Source organism: Moschus berezovskii, chromosome 25, assembly GCF_049115385.1.
Source record: "Moschus berezovskii isolate FMDL1 chromosome 25, NW_MosBer_1.0, whole genome shotgun sequence".
Taxonomy (NCBI): Eukaryota; Metazoa; Chordata; class Mammalia; order Artiodactyla; family Moschidae; genus Moschus; species Moschus berezovskii.
Window position 1 is genome coordinate 11,016,412 of NC_142484.1, and position 19,966 is coordinate 11,036,377.

Sequence of the window (19,966 nt, forward strand, 5' to 3'; positions counted from 1 at the left end):
CCAAGTTGGTTTAAGTATAAAAGCATGCTTATTTGAGACTCCTCCATCCCCTACTTAACAGCTGAGACCACAGAGGCCCAGAGAGGTCAGGAGAGTGTCCTAAGGTTGCACAGATTAGGAAGGCTGAGCTGGGAGGAGGGCCCAGGCTTCTGACTCCCAGTCTGGGCTTTTTTCCTTTGCGTGACATTTTGTTGGCTTCTTCTGTTGGTGTTGCAGAGAGGCAGTTGATGGCTGCACTTTATGCAAGGGTGCTGTGACCCCCTTGTCTTAGTTTGAGCTCTGTGAGAGCAGACCCAGAGAGAGACTGGGTAAGGGTCACTGCCCTGGAGGTGATCCCAGGGAGCATGGTGGGGATGAGGGGCAGGGGAGAGAAGGGAAGACAGCCAGGCAGCTTTTGTTAGAGAGTGAGTCTCTGCTGTGGGCCAATGGCACCCTGTCCTTCCGTGGACCTGCTGGGAGGTTGAGTAGCACACGCTTCAGAATTGTCCCCCAAAGCCCTGAGGATGTCACTCTTGTCCCTCTTTTGCTCTTGGGCTGTCTGCTCCCCAGTGAGTCCAGCTGTCCCCACCCAAGGACCATGCCTGCCTCCTGTCTGCTTGCTCCCGGGCCTAAGAAGGCCTGGCAGGGGGAAAGGGAAGGAGGAAGTGCAGGACCTGTCGGCAGAGCACTCCACCCCCTGGGCCAGGGCTCTTACTGCCCACACTGTGGTCACCACAGTCCCTTCTCAGGACCCCTGGGGTGGGAGGCTCGTGCTCTCCCCGCCCCTTGTGGGCAGGCAGTGCCAATTGATACATGTGGGGAGGCCTTGGCAGGGCTTGGTAAGAGCATGCTCTGCTGGCAATGAGCCCAGTATGATGCCCCTTGCCCAGGGCTGGCTGGCATCAGGAAAACCACCTTCAAGATCCCAGATAGGCACAGAGTGCATTTTTTTTCTTTTTTGGTCACACCACTTGGCTTGTGGGATCTTAGCCTCCTGAGCAAAGATAGAACTGGTCCATGGCAGTGAAAGTGCTGAGTCCTAACCACTGGACTGCCAGGGAAGTCCCTGGCACAGAGTGCTTTTCGCCAACAGATGAACTGGTCTGAGTTCTCAGCAGCCTGCGCTCCAGCAAGTGGGGGTGGGGAGTGCTTGTTCTTGGGTGAGTTCACCCTGCATTCTCTCTCCTAGGAGTCCACCTGTCGGGTTCTGAGAAGCAGTCGAGGACAGGGAGGGTGAGCTGGAGCCTGTTCCCCTGGGTCAGTTTTACTGGACCCAGGGAATTCCCGAAGGGCCAAATGATCAGATGTGGTTCAAGAGACTTGCTTTTGAAGTTTATTAGATAAACACACTTGAGGACAAGTCATGGTAGGTTTCGAATTGGGATAAACTCTCTGAGGTTTAAAAGTACCTTTCATTAACTTATTTTTCAATGTGTAGTAACCCACATCATTAGAAATAAAGATCTGTAAAATTGTATGTGGGGCTTCCTTGGTGGCTCAGATGGTAAAGAATCTGCCTGCAATGTGGGAGACCCAGGTTGGATCCCTGGGTCAGGAAGATCCCCTGGAGGAGGCATGGCAACCCAATCCAGTATTCTTCCCTGGAGAATAGTGAGGCGTCTCCCCTCACCATATCCACCTAGACACCCCCTCCCATGCCACCCCTTTTGTGGTTTCTGGTTCTTGGACACCATTTCTCTGTTTAAATATGTGCAAGCAAATCTTATGCTCTTTATAATCCAAAGATAGAATTGCCTAGGCTCCATTATCACCTGTTCAGCTTGTGTGTGTTTTTCTCACCTAGCAATCTCTTCTTGAGATCTTTCCGTCCCATCCCTAGCTCGCATCTTCAATCCTTTGCTTTTCACAGCTGCACAGCAGCTCACGGCAGCACATAGCAGAAGACACTTAACTGTCTCCTGGGGGTGGACTGTGGGTCGGTTCAAATCTTGCGTTTACAAAAGATGCTACAAAGAATAACCCTGGCCTTACATCATTTTGCACGTGTGCAAGTCTGTCTCTAAGATAAATTCCCAGAAGTGAAGTTGTTGGGCCAAAAGGTATATGCCTGTCTGATTTTGATGGATAGTGCCAAATGGCACTCCTTAGGGGTTTGCCAATGATGCTCCCACCAGTGGTGTGCAGGTATCTGAGTCTGGGAGGGTCCAAGTTCCCCAGATCAGAGCAGAGACCTATGAGACGAAAATAACACTCCTGGGGAATTCCCTGGAGGTCCAGTGGTTAGGCCTTGGTGCTTTCACTGTCATGGGCCTGGGTTTAATCGAATCCATGTCAGGACCTAAGATCCCGCAAGACACATGGTGCGCCAAAAATAAAAAATAAAAAACAACCCATCAAAGCACTCCTGGACAAGTGTGAGTGGGAAGGATGGATTGAGCTGAGCTTAGACCCCCAAGGCCCTCAGGAAGTGGGGAAAGATGGATGGGAAAGAGGCTTGAGACCATACAAGCGGAATGTGAACCCATCTTATCTCATGGAGGGAAGTGTCAGGTCAGACAAATTAGCTCGGGGTTTTCTAGTGTGGATGATCTAATGGGGAGCCTTTTTAGACTCTGTCTGGATCCAGGAGTCCCAGGGTGAGGGAGTGGAAGAGGGGCTGGGAGGGAGTGGCTGAGCTGCAGCTGCTGGGCTGAGTAGGGAGAACAGGCGGAAGAAGCGGGGAGGTTAGGGCCAGGAGCAGGAGAATAGGAAGGGTCTGGGGAGACCTGGCTGTATCCCTGGTGCTTAGAATACTGCCTGGGGCATGGGAGGAGCTCAGAAAATAGCAGAAACACAAATACAGCAGAGCCAGGACACGGTGAAATCCACCCCCAGACCCTGAGAATACACCTGCTTGTCCCAGGACCAAACATGACTAGGACAGACTGTCAGTAGGAGTGGGAGTGGACCCATCTGCGGTCTTAACCATAGCCTCTCTCAGATCGCATCCACTCTCTCATCTTATCCTAGTTATTTCCTTTTAAAACATTATCTCAAATTCCTCACTCAGTCAACAAATGTTTATTGAGCACGTCCAGTGTGCCCGGCCCTGCTCTTGCTGCTGGGGCTTCAACGGTTAAACATTTGATCACAGTCTCTGCCTTGGTGGATTTGAAGCAAGTACTCCTACCAAGACATCATCACCAGCTGTGCCCAGTGCTGTGCAGTCAAGGAGGGCCACCCTGTGAGAGGGTGGCCAGGGAGGGCTTTGCCGGGAAGTGATGTGTAAGCTGATACCTGCAGGATGCTAGGAGGGAACAGTGTGTATGTATCAGGGCCTGAGGTGGGGAGAACTTGTGTAGGCGGTGGACAAAGGCAAGGGCAGTGGGAGCTAAGGGTATGAGGGATCACAGTGAGACAGGGAAAGTCCATGGGTACCAGAGCCTGCAGGGCTTGGAAACCACGCCAGAGATCTATTGTCTTATTCCAAAAGCAATTGCAGAGCATTGATGAAAGGGTTGAATGTGATCAAATTTATGTTTTAAAAAGATTGGGACATCCCTGGTGGTCCAGTGGCTAAGACTCTGCCCTTCCAATGCAAGGGGTCTGGGTTCAATCCCTGGTCAGGGAACTAGATCCCACATGCCTCAACTGAAAGGTCCTGCATTCCATAACTAAAGACCCTGCAACAAAGATTGAAGATCCTGGTGCTGTAACTAAGACCTGGCATTGCTAAAGGAAAAAAAAAAAAAAGATTAGGTTTCATGAAAGGCTTGTATAAAATAAAAAAAAAAAAAAGATTGTGCAGATCTGGAAAATAGGCTAGAATGGGTATAAATGACAATGGGGAGACCTGGGCCATTGGCTGGGAGAGTTCACCCCACACCTTCGTTGATTCCAATATCTTGCATTTACGTGATAAATTACAAATTGGGGAATGATATGACAAGTGTGCCCAAAGCCATTTTGTTCTGAGCACCCCAAAGTCAGTCCTCCTCAGCAGGGAGGCCGGGCTCCAGCCCTCAGGCCAGTGTCTCCAGCAGACCGCTTTCAGCTCAGCAGAAGCAGGCGCCGTGTGCAAGGAGAGACTGCGATGGGTTCACCAGCAAGAGGGGAACTGGGATCAAGCTGGGCTTGCAAGTCAAGTGAGACAGATCACTTCGCGGTAGGAGTTCTCAGAGCCTTTGATTGGGGTCTGTGCCCCGTGAGCCTCAAAGAAGGGCCTGGAATCTAGCCCATCCCATACTTATTTTGACACTTTGAAAAAATAATTTTATTTGCTTATTATTGGCTGCGCTGCGTCTTCATTGCTGCACAGGCTTTTTTCTAGCTGCGGCGAGCAGGGACTGCTCTCGTTGTGGGCTTCTCGTTCAGGTGGCTTCTCTTGTTGCGGAGCACGGGCTCCAGGGTGCACGGGCTTCAGTAGTTGTGGCACTTGGGCTCATTAGTTGTAGCTCCCAAGCTCTAGAGCACAGGCTCAATTGTGGTGCTCCGGCTTAGTGGAAGTTTTGGAGTTTATTGGATAAACAGGCTTGAGAATAAGTCACAGCAGGGCTTCCCTGATAGCTCAGTTGGTAAAGAATCTGCCTGCAATGCAGGAGGCCCTGGTTCGATTCCTGGGTCGGGAAGATCCCCTGGAGAAGGGTATAGGCTACCAGCGCCAGTATTCTTGGGCTTCCCTTGTGGCTCAGCTGGTGAAGAAACTGCCTGTGATGCGGGAGACCTGGGTTGGATCCCTGCATTGGGAAGATCCCCTGGAGGAGGGCATGACAACTCACTCCAGTATTCTTGCCTGGAGAATAGTGAGGCATCTCCCCTCACCACATCCACCTAGGCACCCCCTCCCATGCCACCCCTTTTGTGGTGTCTGGTTCTTGGGGACCTTTTTTCTCTTTATGTATGTGCGAGCAAATCTTATTCTCTTTATAATCCAAAAATAGTCTAGGCTCCATTATCACCTGTTGTTCCTCTCCTTGGGGAATGGAAAACCATCCTCTTTGACTCACTGATGGGGAAGTGGATCAGCTCATTGTCTCACACCCAGAGTGTTGAGGGGCTCCCAAGGGTTAGTCTGCATCAACCAGCTCATCACAGAACAGCCTGGTAGATTTGGGGGTATCAGCTTCTCTCACCATTCTGGCCCAGGTCTCATGGTCATTTCTGCCTTGCCTGGCATACTTAGGAGTGTCACCATCAGTGGGAGCCTCTCCTTAATTCTTTTCCTTTTCTCATCATCTCTTCTTGGTTTTGGGAAAAATTAATTACTCCCTCAGTTCAGGTGCTGGGACTTCCCTGGTGGTCCAGGGGCTAAGACTCTGCATTCCCAATGCAGGGGGCCTGGGTTCCATCCCTGGTTGGGGAACTAGATCCCACATGCCGCAACTGAGAGTTCACTGCAAGCCACAGCTAACCTCCTGAGTGCTGAAACTAAGATCCAGCACAGCCAAATCAATCAATAAATATTAAAAAAAAAAAGAGAGAATTCAGGTGCTCTATTCTAGAAGAACTTTGATCTCTGGGTCGGGAAGATCCCCTGGAGGAGGGCATGGCAACCCACTCCAGTTTTCTTACCTGGAGAATCCCCATGGACAGAGGAGACTGGTGGGCTACAGTGCATAGAGTCGCAAAAGGTCGGATACGACTGAAGTGACTGACCACGCGTGTGCGAATTCTGTGAGAATGCAACAGCCCTGGCATTTCTGGTCCCCAGGTCTTTATATGACGCTCCCAGCTGGTCCAGCAGAGGCCCGTTCATCTTCCTAGCTCTGTTACAGAGCATGTGCTGCCACTGTGTCTAGTGCTGTCCAAATGGAAGTGGTCAGTTCTGTCCCCTGCCCCAGTGTTCCGACCCCAGTGATGCAAAGGGGAACTCCGACAAACAGAAGCAACCACACAAGGCATTTTCCAGGAGATTATGATTTATTCTACATTATTGATGTGACAGGGAACAGGACCAAGATTCCACCTCCAGGATCCCAGAGGAGGAACAACCAGGAGAATTATCCACATCAAAGACCAGGGGCAGAATCAGGGAGGGATCTTCCTGGAAGTGGCTGGAACCACACGGGCTCAGGCCACGGGAGCCAAGCCAATCTGGTTGTTGGCCCTATCGAAGACGGTGAAGTACTGGCGGATGAAGACATCACCCAGGATCCAGAGGTCCCCGGAGGAGGTGGAGATGTCCATGCCCTCCAACCCACTGGAGCAGATCCCGTCGCTCTGGAGGAAAGAAGAATAAAACCCGAGGTGGGATGCAGACCCTTTGAGGACAGGCGCTGGGGCCTGAGCATCCAGGACCATGGTGTGCTGTCAGCCACATGTAAGGAGGAGCTTCCAGGCTTGTGCCTGGGGACCTGGCTCTTCCTGACCTGGGGTCTGCCTCTGTAAACAACTTGCTGCTCTTTTGGTTTCCAGGGATTACCAGACATTATCCAGTGTTTCTGGCAGATGTACACATCCTGACGTCAGCATTGGAGCTAAGGGGTTTAGGGAGAGCTCAGCTGCCGGGAAGGATTCTGGAAGCCCTGGTGACACAGCCTTTTCTCATTATTCTGATCCCCACCAGTGGCAAACTGGATCAGCTGCTAGTCCTTTTCGTTCACAAAGTCACTGACTTGTGACTTTGGCTGCATATTACAACCCCCTCTGGAGCTTCAAGCCCTCCGCACCCCAATCCCCTTCCATGGCTTAGGCTCCACCCCCTCCTAATTAATCAGCATTGCTGGGGGAGGGGCCTAGTTCATTCTTGCTGAATGACATCCACCCACTGGGCAAAACTAGTTTCCCATCCAGTATTGTACTAGAAGGTAGGGTTTTCCTGGGCGCATCTGATTGAAGATTTACTACTTGGTAGAGATCATAGGAGAAGGCAATGGCACCCCACTCCAGTACTCTTGCCTGAAAAATCCCATGGATGGAGGAGCCTGGTGGGCTGCAGTCCATGGGGTCGCTAGGAGTGGGACACGACTGAGTGACTTCGCTTTCACTTTTCACTTTCATGCATTGGAGAAGGAAATGGCAACCCACTCCAGTATTCTTGCCTGGAGAGTCCCGGGGACGGGGGAGCCTGGTGGGCTGCCGTCTATGGGGTCGCACAGAGTCGGACACGACTGAAGCGACTTAGCAGGGGCAGCAGCAGCAGCAGAGACCATAGGAGCGTCATAAGCCCTGACCCTATGGGAGGTATGGTTTCCATTTGCCCAACACTTTGTAGGTTTGTTGTGGGCAATCTCGCGTGATTATGATAACTACACCCTGGTTGTGGGGAAAGCTCTAGGTTTTAGATGAAGGAAGACTCCAGGGGTTAGTACCTTGCTGAAGATCCTGGGGCTAATCTTTGAGACCCAGAGCTTGGACTCCGGTGCCCAGCTAGAAATCCTTTCACGCCACCAACCTTTGCCTTGCTTTTCCTCCCCGGGGGTGCTGCCTCTCAATTCTCATTCGCACATTTATCTGTGATGTATTCTTTTTCTCCGGAGGCTGTCCAGAGCAGATGGCAGCTCCAGCTTGTGGAAGTGCCTTTGCCCTTGTGCCGAGGGGCACTCTGTGGCCACATTCTGGGTGGGCACATCTAGTGGAAGGCCCAGAGCCCCCTTACCTGCAGGATGTAGGCACTGGGGGGCACAGGGTACTGGACACCGTTGATGGTGAAGACAATGTCGGGCAGGCTGTCGATGGAAGAGCAGCTGATCGCCACCTGGAAAGAGCGAGGGTTAGCAGGGCTTTCATTGCTCGTGCATGGCAGATCCACTGTCTGAGTCTAGAACAGGGCAGTCAGGGCTGGACTTACTTCGCCAGAGGAATCCTCGCTGGCTCCAATGTAGCTCTGAATGTTGGAAATGGCAGTGGTTGGGCCAGCCAGCAGAGAGGTACCGGTGTCAACAATGGCCTGGCAGCCACTGCTGCAAGCGATGGACTCTCCGTTCATGGTGATGCTGAGGAAAAGAGGCAAGTCAGGGTCCCCTGAGGCCCTAGTGGGTACGTCTCTCAGGGAGGAGCCAGGTGACCCTGGTTCCTTCCCCATCCGTTGGCCAGTGCATAAAACTTCAGCTTCTCTCGTTCACATGCGCATTCTCTGAATTCCTGTATTCTACCAGGAATTACTGAGCGCCTGCTCTGTGTGAGGCACAGGCCATGCAAAGCCAGACAAGACGGGTGCACGGTTTCTGGCCGCAAGGAGCTCCTACTGTAGCTGGAAAGATCAATTATGATTGAGGAGGAGCAGGGTGAGTAGGGGATCAGAACCCAAGCCAGGGTGAGGGGGTGGGTGTGGACCAAGCCAGGGAAGGCTTCTCAGGGAAGTGGACACCCAAAGGTTGCTAGGGAGAGGAAGAGCTAGAGGAGGACAGCACAGGTAGAGGCGACAGAGGGTGGGCAATGATGATGGAGTGGTGGCCAGGTAAGTCCAGCCCTGACTGCCCCATTCACCCAAGGCGAGCAGGGGCAGGAGTTCGAGGAACTGAAGGGGTTTTGGCATGGCTGGGGCAGACATAGGGAGATCAGTATGCCCCAGTTTCCCCGGGACTGTCTTGGTTTGACTACTGAAAGGCTGGCATCATAGGAAACTGCTCACTCCTGGGCAAACCTGGGCTATGGGTCACCCAAGCAGGCCAACGGTGGGCAGAACAGCTGGAGGTTAAGGCTGCCTGTGGGCAGATAGTCTTTGAAGGGGAAAGTGGGAGGAAGTGTGTGTGTGTATGTGTGTGTGTGTGTGTGCTAGTCGCTCAGTCTGTCCGACTCTCTGCAACCCCATGGACTGTAGCCTGCCAGGCTCCTCTGTCCATGGGATTCTCTAGGCTAGAATACTGGAGTTGTTTGCCATTCCCTTCTTCAAGGGATCTTCCTGACCCAGGGACTGAATCTGTGTCTCCCGCACTGAAGGTAGATTCTTTGCCATCTGAGCCACCAGGGAAGCCCATGGGAGGAAATGTTTTGAAACAACTTCTCCACCATCTTGCCCTGACCTTAGGCCAAAACTGACGAGCCCCCTAAAAGCCAAGATGTGTGGACAGGGGACACCCCACTCTCCCCAGAGATGCTGGTAGACTGTCCTGTCTCTTTGCTCAGAAGGGAATTGGCTGTCTCATCCTTGCTGAGTCTCTGGGGTGGGGGGGTCCCAGACACTGCTTATCCTCCAATGATGTGACCTTTTCCAGGTCTCTCTGACTTGGCCAACTTTTACCTTCTCCTTCTGGAGCACATTTCCCTGTGCTGGCTGTTCCAGGAGGATCCCGGAATTCTTAGTTAATTACGAGTCTGTAAAGAAATGGGGTCTGGGGCCCATGCCAGGATATAGCCCATCCACAATGACCTCACCTGTCCACAGTGATCTGCCAATAGCCCTCAACAGAAACAGGCACCCAGTTCAGACTTCCCGAGTAGTAAGAGGAATCGATGTCACCAAACATCACCACACTGCCGCTCTCTTCGTTGCTATGGAGAGTGGAGGGAAAACAGGAATTCATTCACACATTCACAATTCCATCTGAACATATAAACTGTGTGCATTCTAAGAGCTACTTAAAAAAAATTTTTTTTTTGTTTTGTATTGGAGTATAGCTGATTAACAATGCTGTGATAGTTTCAGGTAACAGCGAAGGGACTCAGCTGTACATATGCATCTATCCATTCTCCCCCAAACTCCCCTCCCATCCAGGCTGCCACATAACACTGAGCAGAGTTCCCTGTGCTATATATGAGGTCCTTGTTGGTTACCCATTTTAAATATAGCAGTGTGTCCTTGTCCATCCCAAACTCCCTAACTAGCCCTTTCTCCCATCCTTTCCCTAGCAACCATAAACTAAGAGCTACTCTTAATTGGGATCTTGCCAGTGTCAAGAGGTGAGCGGTGTGTATGGTCCACAGGGTTTCTTATAATCCTGACACCAAGACCCATGCCGTGATCGCTTTTATTTCTGTTTTACACTGAAGTAACTGAGGCTCAGAGAGGTGGTGCAATGTGCCCAAGGTCACACAGCCAGGGAGTCACGGAACCTGGGTCTTTTTGGTTCCAAAGTATGTGTGGTTTCCACCACATACTCTCTTTTCTGTGGGGACCTCAAGAAAAATAAACTAATGACAGTGTCTGCTCTGAAAGCCTTGATAATGTAGTTCATGGTTTGCAAATGTCTGCAGGCGTTTTTCATTGCCATGACTAGGTGGGGGTTGGGGGAGCCGCTGGCCTCTGGTAGGTGGAGGCCAGGGAAGCTGCCAAACATCCCAAAGCAGCCCCCAACAGCAAGGAATCATCTGGTCCAAAAATGTCAATAGTGCTGGGATTGCGAAACTTCAGTCTAGTTGGCCTTGTGTGAATTACCTAATTGCCCATAAAAACAGATTATGTTTAAGAGAGCTGAAACTTGAATATTAAGTGGTCAAGAGAAAAAAAGGCTAAAAAGACCCTCCTATTGTACATTGCTGGAGTCCTGATTACTGGAATATTCATTGTCTAAATCTCTGCAGTTTCAGTTTAGACAGGAAAGCAAATGTAGATGACACTAAAATTATTCAGCAAACAATTGGTCACAGACAGACCAGTCACAGACAGATGATTCCACTCCCCTAACCCCACCCCACCTTCCTTGTAAACATCTGACAGTACCGGGGAGATTATAGAATAGTCAATATCTAAAAAAAAAAACCATCAATGATGACAAATCGCTTCAAAAGAAAAGGATGTGAGTGTCAGACGAAGGCTGAGTATCTCAAGAAAGTCGGTGACACAACCTCAGATATTCTGGCACAAACCTCTACTCAGCCAAGACCAAAGCTTGGTTATTCTTTATTCTTAGAATTAACTCATAGCCACACCTGGAACCTAAGTTTTGTTAACTGATGAAAGAAACTTGCTTTCATCATTTAAAAGTTTCTCTCTCTGTTCAAGGTCTAAATCCCAATCAAAACTTCTTTTCATTTATTGCTATGAACTTTTGGCTCCAATTTTAAGTGGATTCCCTCTTTAAAAAAACATTTTTTTTTTTTAAATTTGGCTGCACCAAGTCTTCGCTGCAGCATGTGGGATCTAGCTCCTGACCCAGGGTCAGATCCTGGGCCCCTACACTGGGAGTGCAGAATCCTAACCACTGGACCACGAGGGAAGTCCCTAAATGGACTCACTTTAAATGGTGGTCTTCTGGAGAGCAAACAGCTAATGATATTTGACTTGCATAAAGCAAGGCGACAGAGAATCTTGCTAGTAAAATAAGACGATGAAGACTGTTCATCAGAGAGGAATTTGGCACTGTTCTCTCCAAAGATACACCTCTCAAGTCTAAGACACTCACCTTGCCAATCCCCCTGCTTGCCAAGATTCCAGCCCATCCAGCCTTCGACAACCTCCCGCTGGACCTGGTGACTGTGACCTCCTTGCTTCACTTACCTGCTCAGGTAGACGGAGAAGAGGTCTTGGGAAACCAGACCCTGGTCCCATATGTTGTCAAAGACAGGGGTGGCCCCGGAGGAGGAGATGCTGGGGTAGGCGAGACCCAGGATGCCATCGAAGGGAGCGTAGTACAGGAAGGAGCCGGGTTCTGTCTCACTCAGGCCGAAGATCTGGTTGGTGTCGGTGATGCCACCGACCTGCGTGGGGGAACCAAGACGTTTCTCATTAGTTTGTGCTGACTGAGCACCGCGGGGTGCCCACCCTGGGCTCAGAGCCTCCCCTGGTTCATTTCATGTAGCCCTTGGCTTCCGGGGCGTCAGGCTGGCAGGAGGGGAGAGGGTTTAGTCCTGGAATTTCTTGTTATTCTGCTGGAAAGAACAACTGAGGCTGATTCCCAGATGGGCACCATCTGCAGCTTGGTGTGAGAATGTGCTGCAGAACAGATGGTCGCCATGTGTGTGTGTTTCTGAAGATCAGATGCAAAGCAGACACCGGGCAGATCAGAACCCTGGGCCCCTGCTGCGCCCTGGAAAGGCGGGGGATGCTTGTGGTGGAGCTTTTGTGGCTCAGGGAGGCTGCGGGCTCTGGGAGGAGGAAGAAGAGGAGGTGCTAAAAGAGAACTGAGCCTTTTCCTAACCTTCCTCTTACCCCTTCGAAGCTTTCAACGTGGGTGGTGCTGACGTTGGCTTCTGGCTTCTGGCATTCCCCTCCGTTACTACTTCTGCACCCCACCCCTGCCACCAGGCCCTCCAAAATATCTGTGATATCTCTGCCACTTTCTGCATGGCCCAGTTAGGTTTCTTTTGTGATACCAAGACCCATATTGAATGAGCTGGTTCTGCCGCAGAGGGTGAGGAGGGGGTGGGGAGAGAGAGGTCTGTGTTGTGGCCTCCAAGGTCCCTGAAGTTGGAAGCTGTGCAGGATGAGGCGGCTGGCCAGAGTGTGTTCACCTGGACGGTGTCGTATCCAAGCACGCCTGTCATGCTGCCGGTTCCGTAGGTGATGGACAGTGTCTCGCTGGTGGCCTCATAGGTGGAGGAATCTTGAGGGTTGAAGCGGTTGTGGTTGGCTGTGAGGGCAAGAAGAGACATGGTCAAACTCCAAAAGTTGAGCCAGAGTCATGGGCTGGGGGTGCCTTCGTTTTGGGTCGGGTTTTTGGAAGAGAAAGTTAGCTTTTTTCTTTAGACTTTGGTGCCCTAGTGTTCCCAGGTTCCATTCCTGTCTGGTTAGACCAATTGGGATCATCTCACTGTGAATGGAAACTGAGGCTATGAAATGAAAAGATACTTGCTCCTTGGAAGGAAAGCTATGACAAACCTAGAGAGCATATTAAAAAGCAGAGACATCACTTTGCTGACAAAGGTCCCTATAGTCAAAGCTATGGTTTTTCTAGTAGTCATCTAGAAATGTGAGAGTTGGACCATTAAGCAGGCTGAGTACTGAAGATTTGATGCTTTCCAACTGTGGTGTTGGAGAATACTCTTGAGAGTCCCTTGGATTGCAAGGAGATCAAACCAGTCAATCCTAAAGGGAGTCAGCCTTGAATATTCATTAGAGAGACTGATGCTGAAGCTGAAGCTCTAATACTTTGACCACCTGGTGCGAAGAGCTGACTCATTGGAAAAGACTCTGATGTTGGGAAAGGTTGAAGGAGGCAGAAGGAGAAAGGGGAGAACAGAGGATGAGATGATTGGATGGCATCATCAACATGATGGACATGAGTTTGAGCAAACTCTGGGAGATGGTGAAGGGCAGGGAAGCCTGGCCTTCATGGGGTCAGGGGTCGTTCATGGGGTCACAAAGGGTTGGACATGACTGAGCGACTAAACAACAACAACGCTGAAGGAAGGTCCTGCCAGGCTCATGCTGCCTGGAGCAGGCCCACAGCTGCCCATGGTAATGTGCCCTGCACACTCTGCCCCTGGACTGAACTTCCTGAGGGCTGGCACCACATGTGATTCACCCCTTCACCCTCCAGGGCACCTAAGCCTGGCACATAAAAGGTGCTCAGTGAATGCTTTTGGAGTGGATCCCTGAGTGGCTTCAGTGGGCTTGAAATCAGACCTACGTGAGGCCCCTGAGCATTCGGGGCTCCCAGGTGACTAGTTGCCAGGGACCTGGAGAGGGCAGGGGGACACTTACTGCAGGCCTCGCTGGAACAGTAGACGGAGGGCACCCACAGGTTGGAGGAGCCGGTGTCAAAGATGACAGTGAAGTCCTGAGCGGGGGTGCCGATGCCAATGGTGCCAAAGTACTCCGTCTGCCGGGGGGACACACAGCTCACCGACTGGGGACTCCCCAGCCTGGCCTCCCCAGGAACTGTCTCTGGGTCCTCTTGGCCACACCCCGCCTCCCCCTTCACTGGCCCCCTTCCCTTCGTCTCTTGATCCAGTGTATCCCTCCATCCTTCAAGGCCCAGCCAGGTCTCCCTTCCTCCTTGAAGTCTTCCCTGATTGCTCTCCTGTCAGCCTCTGCCTATTCTCTTCTAAGCCTCATGAACATTCAACAATAATCTGCTGTCCCCTCTTGCCTAGAATGTCTTAGTCTTGCTATCCTAGAGAATGCACGCTCTTGAATAGGGTAGAAACTTACCCAGCAGAGTAAATCTGTTCTTAGTCACTCAGTCGTGTCTAATATCTGCAGCGTGATGGACTGTAGCCCACCAGGCTCCTCTGTCCATGGGATTTCCCAGGCAAGAATACTGGAGTGGCTTGCCATTTCCTACTCCAGGGGATCTTCCCAACCCAGGGATCGAACCCAGGTCTCTTGTGTCTCCTGCATTGGCAGGCAGATTCTTTACCACTAGTGCCACCTGGGAAGCCCCAGCAGAGTAAATGCTCAAGCATTTTTTCTTTAAATTGTTGATGGAGAGACAAACAAGTCACCTAGAATTGAAGACCCCTTGAGATATCTTGTTCCTAAGTCTAGATGACTGCACTGGGTTTAAGAAAGGGTATCCTTGGGACTTTCCTGGCTGTCTAGTGGCTAAGACTGCGTGCTCCCAATGCAGGGGGCCCAGGTTCCATCCCTGGTCAGGGAATTAGATGCCCTCATGCCACAACTAGGAGTTTGCATGCCGCCACTAAAACCAGGTGCAACCAAATAGATAAAAAAAAGAAAGAAAGTGTATCTTCAGGAATTTTACTCTTAGTGGTAACAGTTTTTCCCTGGCTAGCTCTGCTCCAGCCTCGCTGCTATGGTTCTTTCATGACCAGCTCATTCCCATCCCAGGGCCTTTGCACTTGGTATTTCTTGTTCTAGGAAAATATTTATTCTAGATCTTTCCTTGACTGACTCCTTCTCATCCATTCTTCAGTGCTCTAGTCAAATATCACCTCCATCAGGAGGCCTTCCCTGACTACTTTATCTAAATTTGCCCCTCCCCCATTCTTTTTCTCCTTATTCTTAACTAATTGACTTTCTTCCCTGTGGCACTTGTGATTACCTGGAATTATCTTACATTCCTATTTATTTGTCTCTTATTTGTCTTTCCATCTAGAACATAAGCTCCAGGATCTTTGCTTAGTCACCATGTTTCCCCAGCTCCTGGCATAGTCTCTGATAGAGAGTAGGTGTTTTATAAATATTTGTAAAGTGAACAAATGGGCTAACTTTATAAAGCTTTTACCAAGCTGTAACCAAATGCCAGGCCCTGTTCTAAGCACTCAAAAAAACCCAACAAAACCCAAAATGAGAAAACCTCCCCCAAATCAACCCTCCCCCACTACATTACTGCTTGAATTACTCAAAACAACCCTCTGGTGGTGGATAGTAATAGTTCTGTCTTACGGACAAGGAAGCTGAGTCTCCCTCAGACTTGTCCAAGTTCCCATGACTTGGAAGCATGAGAGCCTAGACTTCCCTAGGTCTGGCAAATGGCATAGGCCAAGCTCTTAATGACAGGCAAGATTGCTTCATGACCTTGGCTTTCACCCAGGGGATGTATAGTATCCACTGAAGGGCAAGCCCACTGGGTCCAAAATGGAAGAGTCAGAATGATCTTCCTGAAATTCCAATCTGATCTTGTCAATACCCCCCCCCCCCGCCCCAGATAGGGTGATCTGGTGGCAATTAAGATGCCAATCCTTATCCCCCCCACCCACTCTGGTCTGGCTCCACCCACCAACCCCCATGGACACGGACCTCGCTTTGAAAATGGACTCTGGCTTCCACTCCTCAAATGCACCCTCTCCCCGCTGTCACAGGGTCTGGTGCAAGTCTTCCCACTCTCTGGGACACTCTCCTGTCCTCTGGGACCTCCCCGCTGTCTCCCTTGCCCCAGGAAGGTGTCCCTGCCCATCATCTGTCACGCAGTCCGTGTGGCAGCCTCACTGGGCGGCCTGGTTGTGCTTGTCCTGCTTTGTGAGGCTCCCTGATCATCATCTGTTCACTGCTGCTGCTCTGGGCCCAGCACAGAGCCTGACACATGGGAGGTGCTCCATCTAGGTAAGCATGGATGAATGAAAGATAAATGAATTGAGAGCAACACCTCCGACTGTGAGTTTTTCTACTCTCCCTGTGTCTCTGAGATCCAGGGAGCAGATCCTTGGGTTACACTTGCCTAGGGGTTTAGAGCACTGGCCTGTCTTCCCAGACCCTGGAATCCCACCTCTCTCCTCTAGGCTGAGTCCTTGGAGCTGGCCCGCTGCCTGCCCACACACTCACATCCAGGTAATTCTGAAGGGGCTGGTCAGACACCAAGATGGCGGCCTCCCGGTTGTACTTGCTGCCCAGGTTGTATTTGTGTGTCTTCATGAATTCCTTCAGCTTGCCATTCTCCATCAGGTTCTGTCTCAAGGACTTCTTTTTGACGAGTGGGATCCTGTGGCGGAGCATTTGCACGCAGTTGGTTTGGAGGAAGAAGGGTGATTAGACAAAGGACCTGCTCATGGGGTGCTGTGGAAGACCGGGAAGGAAAAGGAAGCTTGCCCAAAAGCACAAGAAGGAAGTCGAGAGGGGAGATGCCCCCGTCTTTGGACAGAGTAACGCAGATAGGAGAAGTGGTTGCCGGACGTGGCCCGGCCCAGTGCTGTTGCTCAGAACCCTACCCAGCCTGGCCTGGAGGGTCTGTGCTGTTAACCATGTCTGCTGTGCTGCGTCCCCCAGTGAGCAGAGAAAAGAGGCTGCAGATGGATGCAGAGAGAGGAGTTGTGGGAGGGAAGAGGGAAGGACAGCAAAAGGAAATAACCCCAGGAAAACAGCTCTTGGTGCAGAGCATCCCCCAGACTCACTTGTAGACGCTGCACTCAGAGAGCGCCACCAAAGCAAGCAGGAGCAGCCACTTCATGGTTCTTCCTGGCTCCCAAGTCTCCGGAGAAGGGAAGACGGGAAAGTGTACAGCAGCAGGCAGGAGCCGCTCCTTATATACAGCCCGAGTCCTTGGGCATGGCCTTATCAGCCACCAGCGTCACCCATTACTCTCACCCCAAGCAGAAAATTTCCTGATAAGATTGTCCCTGCCCTATGCCGTGTTCAGAGTTTCCAGTTGAGTAGCTTTCCATTTGTTACCCAGACCTCGGGCTGGAATGACCCCACAGACAGCAACCGGCCAAGTGGCGGTTTATTTCTTAAATAATAGAAGGCACCCAAACTCGATAAGCAGAATATTTTGACAAAATTGGTCCAAAGTGCACTGAATGTTGGACAGATGTCAGAGGAGCTCCAGGTACCCGAATGGTCCTGGTGGGACAGACAGTGGGACAGAGTGGCTGTCCTTGCAGTGACGGGCCATGTCCCAGAGCTGCTGTCCTCAAGCACATCCTTAGGTGGGTGGTTTGGGACTCAGGACACATTTCCCCATGAAGAGATTGTTATATGGAGTTGCTGGATGTCTAGCTGGCATATGGGCCTTATTTGGCTCTTGCTGCTCGTGGCTCTTGGGCTGCATCTTGGGAAATTGGTGCGTGTTGTGCAGAGCAAGGGGATGGGGTGGGTGGAAGAATGCTTCCGACCCTGGAGGAAGCAAACTTGAAACAGGCTGGGTTTGTCTGTGGAATCTGTGTCCCTCATTTTCTGACACCCTTTTCTTCATACTGCTCCTCTCCCATCTTCTTGGTTACTCAAAGCCTTTGAGACCCCATCTGGGTCTGACTCCCAAGCGCTCCGTGCTTTAAACTTGACTGAATCAGCTGCAGTGGGCCAAAGCAATCCAGGCAAATTCATACTAGGGTGTGAATGACTGAGAAAGTTCTCTCTCTTCCTGGCTGTGCCTCATGACATGCGAGGTCTTCGTTCCCTCACCAGGGATCAAACCCATGCCCCCTGCAGTGGAAGCATGGAGTGAAAAGCTCTCTTCCTAATAAGGGTGCTTTCTAGCTCAATGGATTCTTCTTCCCTTTGGACCAAGTGGAGTGAGAAGCTTGACGTAGGAATTTTGGCGAGGGGGTGGGGAGGTCACAAGTAGGTAGCAAGACCTGTCTGTGGGTCTTGTTCTGATAACAGATTCCCTGCGCCACACTGGTTTTTCCAACAGTGGGAGACACAGATACTATAAAACTCCAATTTCCCTAGGGCCTCTGGATGAGCATGGAGGGGTGGGCAGTGCGAATCAAGTTCTGGGCCAGTGGTGGTGAGCCTAACTACAGAGCACATTTGCATTCAAAACGTACCCATTAAGACACCTCTGTACCCCAATCATGGATCCTTGATCTGCATTTTGCATTTTCTCATCTTTTAGTGCCTGCTTCCTCTCTGCTCTCTTTTCCTCCCCTTCAAGCATTTCTTCTTTGAGCTGTGCTGTCACCTTTGGGCACGTCTCAGTGCTTCTAGGAGGAGCTGATGGTCCTGAAGATGCCTGCCTAGGTCCTCGGAACAGCAGATGGAAACCCTGGCTCAAGACTCCCCCTGGGGTGGGTGGGGGAAGGGGCATGTTCTGGGGGCTGGCCGGGGTCTTCAGAGGTACTTGGTGTCTCATGCTGGGCAGTGGGTACATGGGTGCTCATCACGGTTCTTTACACTTTATGTGTAGGTTATGCATATATGAACTTTTACGATACTTTAGAAAAATAAAAGGAGGATCTGCATACTTTTCAACTTAGAAATGGAGGCAACTGAGGTTGGGTGGAGCAGGGTGAGTCAGGGAACCCTCAGGGTTGAGATGTGGGCAATGAACCATGAAGAACATTACGTGTGTTTTATTCATCTTTCATCTCCCTCTGTGAATTGTATGGTGCATCAAGTGTTCAACACAGTGCTTTAATTAATCCCATGTAAGCTCGGCTTAGTTAAGAGCAGCTTGGGAGTGGACTCAGCAGGATCATGATTTCACAGTTAGCGGTTTCTGCCATTTGCCAGCCATTGCAGTAACTGACACAAGAAGGGTTTCATTCACATGTTTCTCTTCCTTGACAGTGAGGGGAGATGCAGGAGTTTAGATTCACTACTTTTAGCTCATTGTGGTAAGTGATATTATCATTCCCATTTTACAGATGAAGAAACTGAGGTCCAGAGAGGCTGTGCCACTTGCCTGAGGTGACACAGGTGAGAAGTGACTGATCAAGGGCTTGAATCTAGGTCCCTCTCTCTCCCCATGCTTGCTCCCGTGTGTACCCACTAACTGGGATTTACTGGAGGCTGTGGAAGAATCTCAGGAAGAGCCCTGGCTTCAAGATCTGGGTTTGAATCCCAGCCCTACCTCTGAATAACTTCCAGACCCGGGGCTACCAATCCAGCCTCTGAGACTCAGTTTTCTCATCTGTAAAAGGGGGATAATAGTACCACCAATCCCATGGGATTGTTGTGAGGATTAAGTACAGAGACCTCACCAGCCATACACATACCGTGGCTGAAATAAAAAGTTCTGATCAGGATGCTGAGCAAGCAGCATGTTCCTCTGTTGCAGGCGGGGAATTTGAGATGTTCTGGCCACTTTGGAGAACAGTTCAGCAGTTTCTTATCAAGTCAACATATACCTACCATTTAGCCCAGAAACCACCCTCCTGGGTATTTACTGAAAAGAAATGAAAAAACATATGTCCCCACAAAGACCTGTCCCCACAAAGACCACTCAAATGTTTATAACAACTATTTTCATAATAGCCCTGAACTGAAAACAACTCAGTTTTCTTTAGCAGATCCTTGGGTAAGTGAAGAATTAACAGCTAACTATGGAAGACCATCAGTGGTAGAAACAGAAGAACTGAATCTCATGGGTGTTATGCAGAGTGAGAGTCCAGATGCAAAGGCTACATTTGTAGGATTCTATTTATGTGACATCCTGGAAAAGGCTAAATAATGGGACCAGAAAACGAGTCCATGGTTTCTAGGGACTGGGGTCAGAGTAGAAGACGACTACAAGGGGCCGTGGGGGAACCACGCGGGATGATGAAAATAGTCTAGATTCAACACTTGAAAAGGTGGATTTCACTCAGTGACAATATACCAGACACACCTGACTTTACAGCAGGTGAAGTGCTAAGCCAGAGATGGCCACACCATAGGAGTGAAGGCAGAACTGGGCACCGGGCACTACGCAGGGCCATGGAGGCCTTGACTGGGACACACTGGGTTCATGTCACATAAAATGATGCAATCCCACAAAAGAAAACAAAAAAGAAAAGAACAACTGATCATCATCTCTGCTTCTGTTTTGGTCCTTTGAACCACGAGTAAAATATGTCCATACTCCATGTCTGTGGGAAGGGTGACAAGGTTGGCAAGTGGCAGCAA

The 19,966-nt window shown here is 50.5% G+C and overlaps 1 protein-coding gene across 1 annotated transcript; it reads right to left on the reverse strand.

The window, feature by feature from the left end:
- Window positions 1-5,825: 5,825 nt before the first annotated feature.
- Window positions 5,826-16,184, reverse strand: LOC129548898 (pepsin A). Its single transcript, XM_055415815.2, has 8 exons — window positions 15,965-16,184; window positions 13,442-13,559; window positions 12,250-12,368; window positions 11,297-11,496; window positions 9,235-9,351; window positions 7,709-7,853; window positions 7,517-7,615; window positions 5,826-6,138 (listed from the first exon to the last, which is right to left on the reverse strand). Exons 1-8 carry the CDS (start codon window positions 16,133-16,135, stop codon window positions 5,989-5,991), a joined length of 1,119 nt encoding a protein of 372 aa, XP_055271790.2. The 5' UTR covers window positions 16,136-16,184; the 3' UTR covers window positions 5,826-5,988.
- Between the last annotated feature and the right edge of the window lie 3,782 nt (window positions 16,185-19,966).

Bases quoted from the DNA above. Each gene is read 5' to 3' on its own strand.
- LOC129548898 (XM_055415815.2), bottom strand. From the start codon at position 16,135: ATGCTCCGCCACAGGATCCCACTCGTCAAAAAGAAGTCCTTGAGACAG. The intron at 9,352-11,296 runs GTAAGTGAAGCA...CACTCTCCATAG, and splicing joins TTCTCCGTCTACCTGAGCAG to CAACGAAGAGAGCGGCAGTG. The intron at 7,616-7,708 runs GTAAGTCCAGCC...CGCTCTTTCCAG, and splicing joins GCGAGGATTCCTCTGGCGAA to GTGGCGATCAGCTGCTCTTC.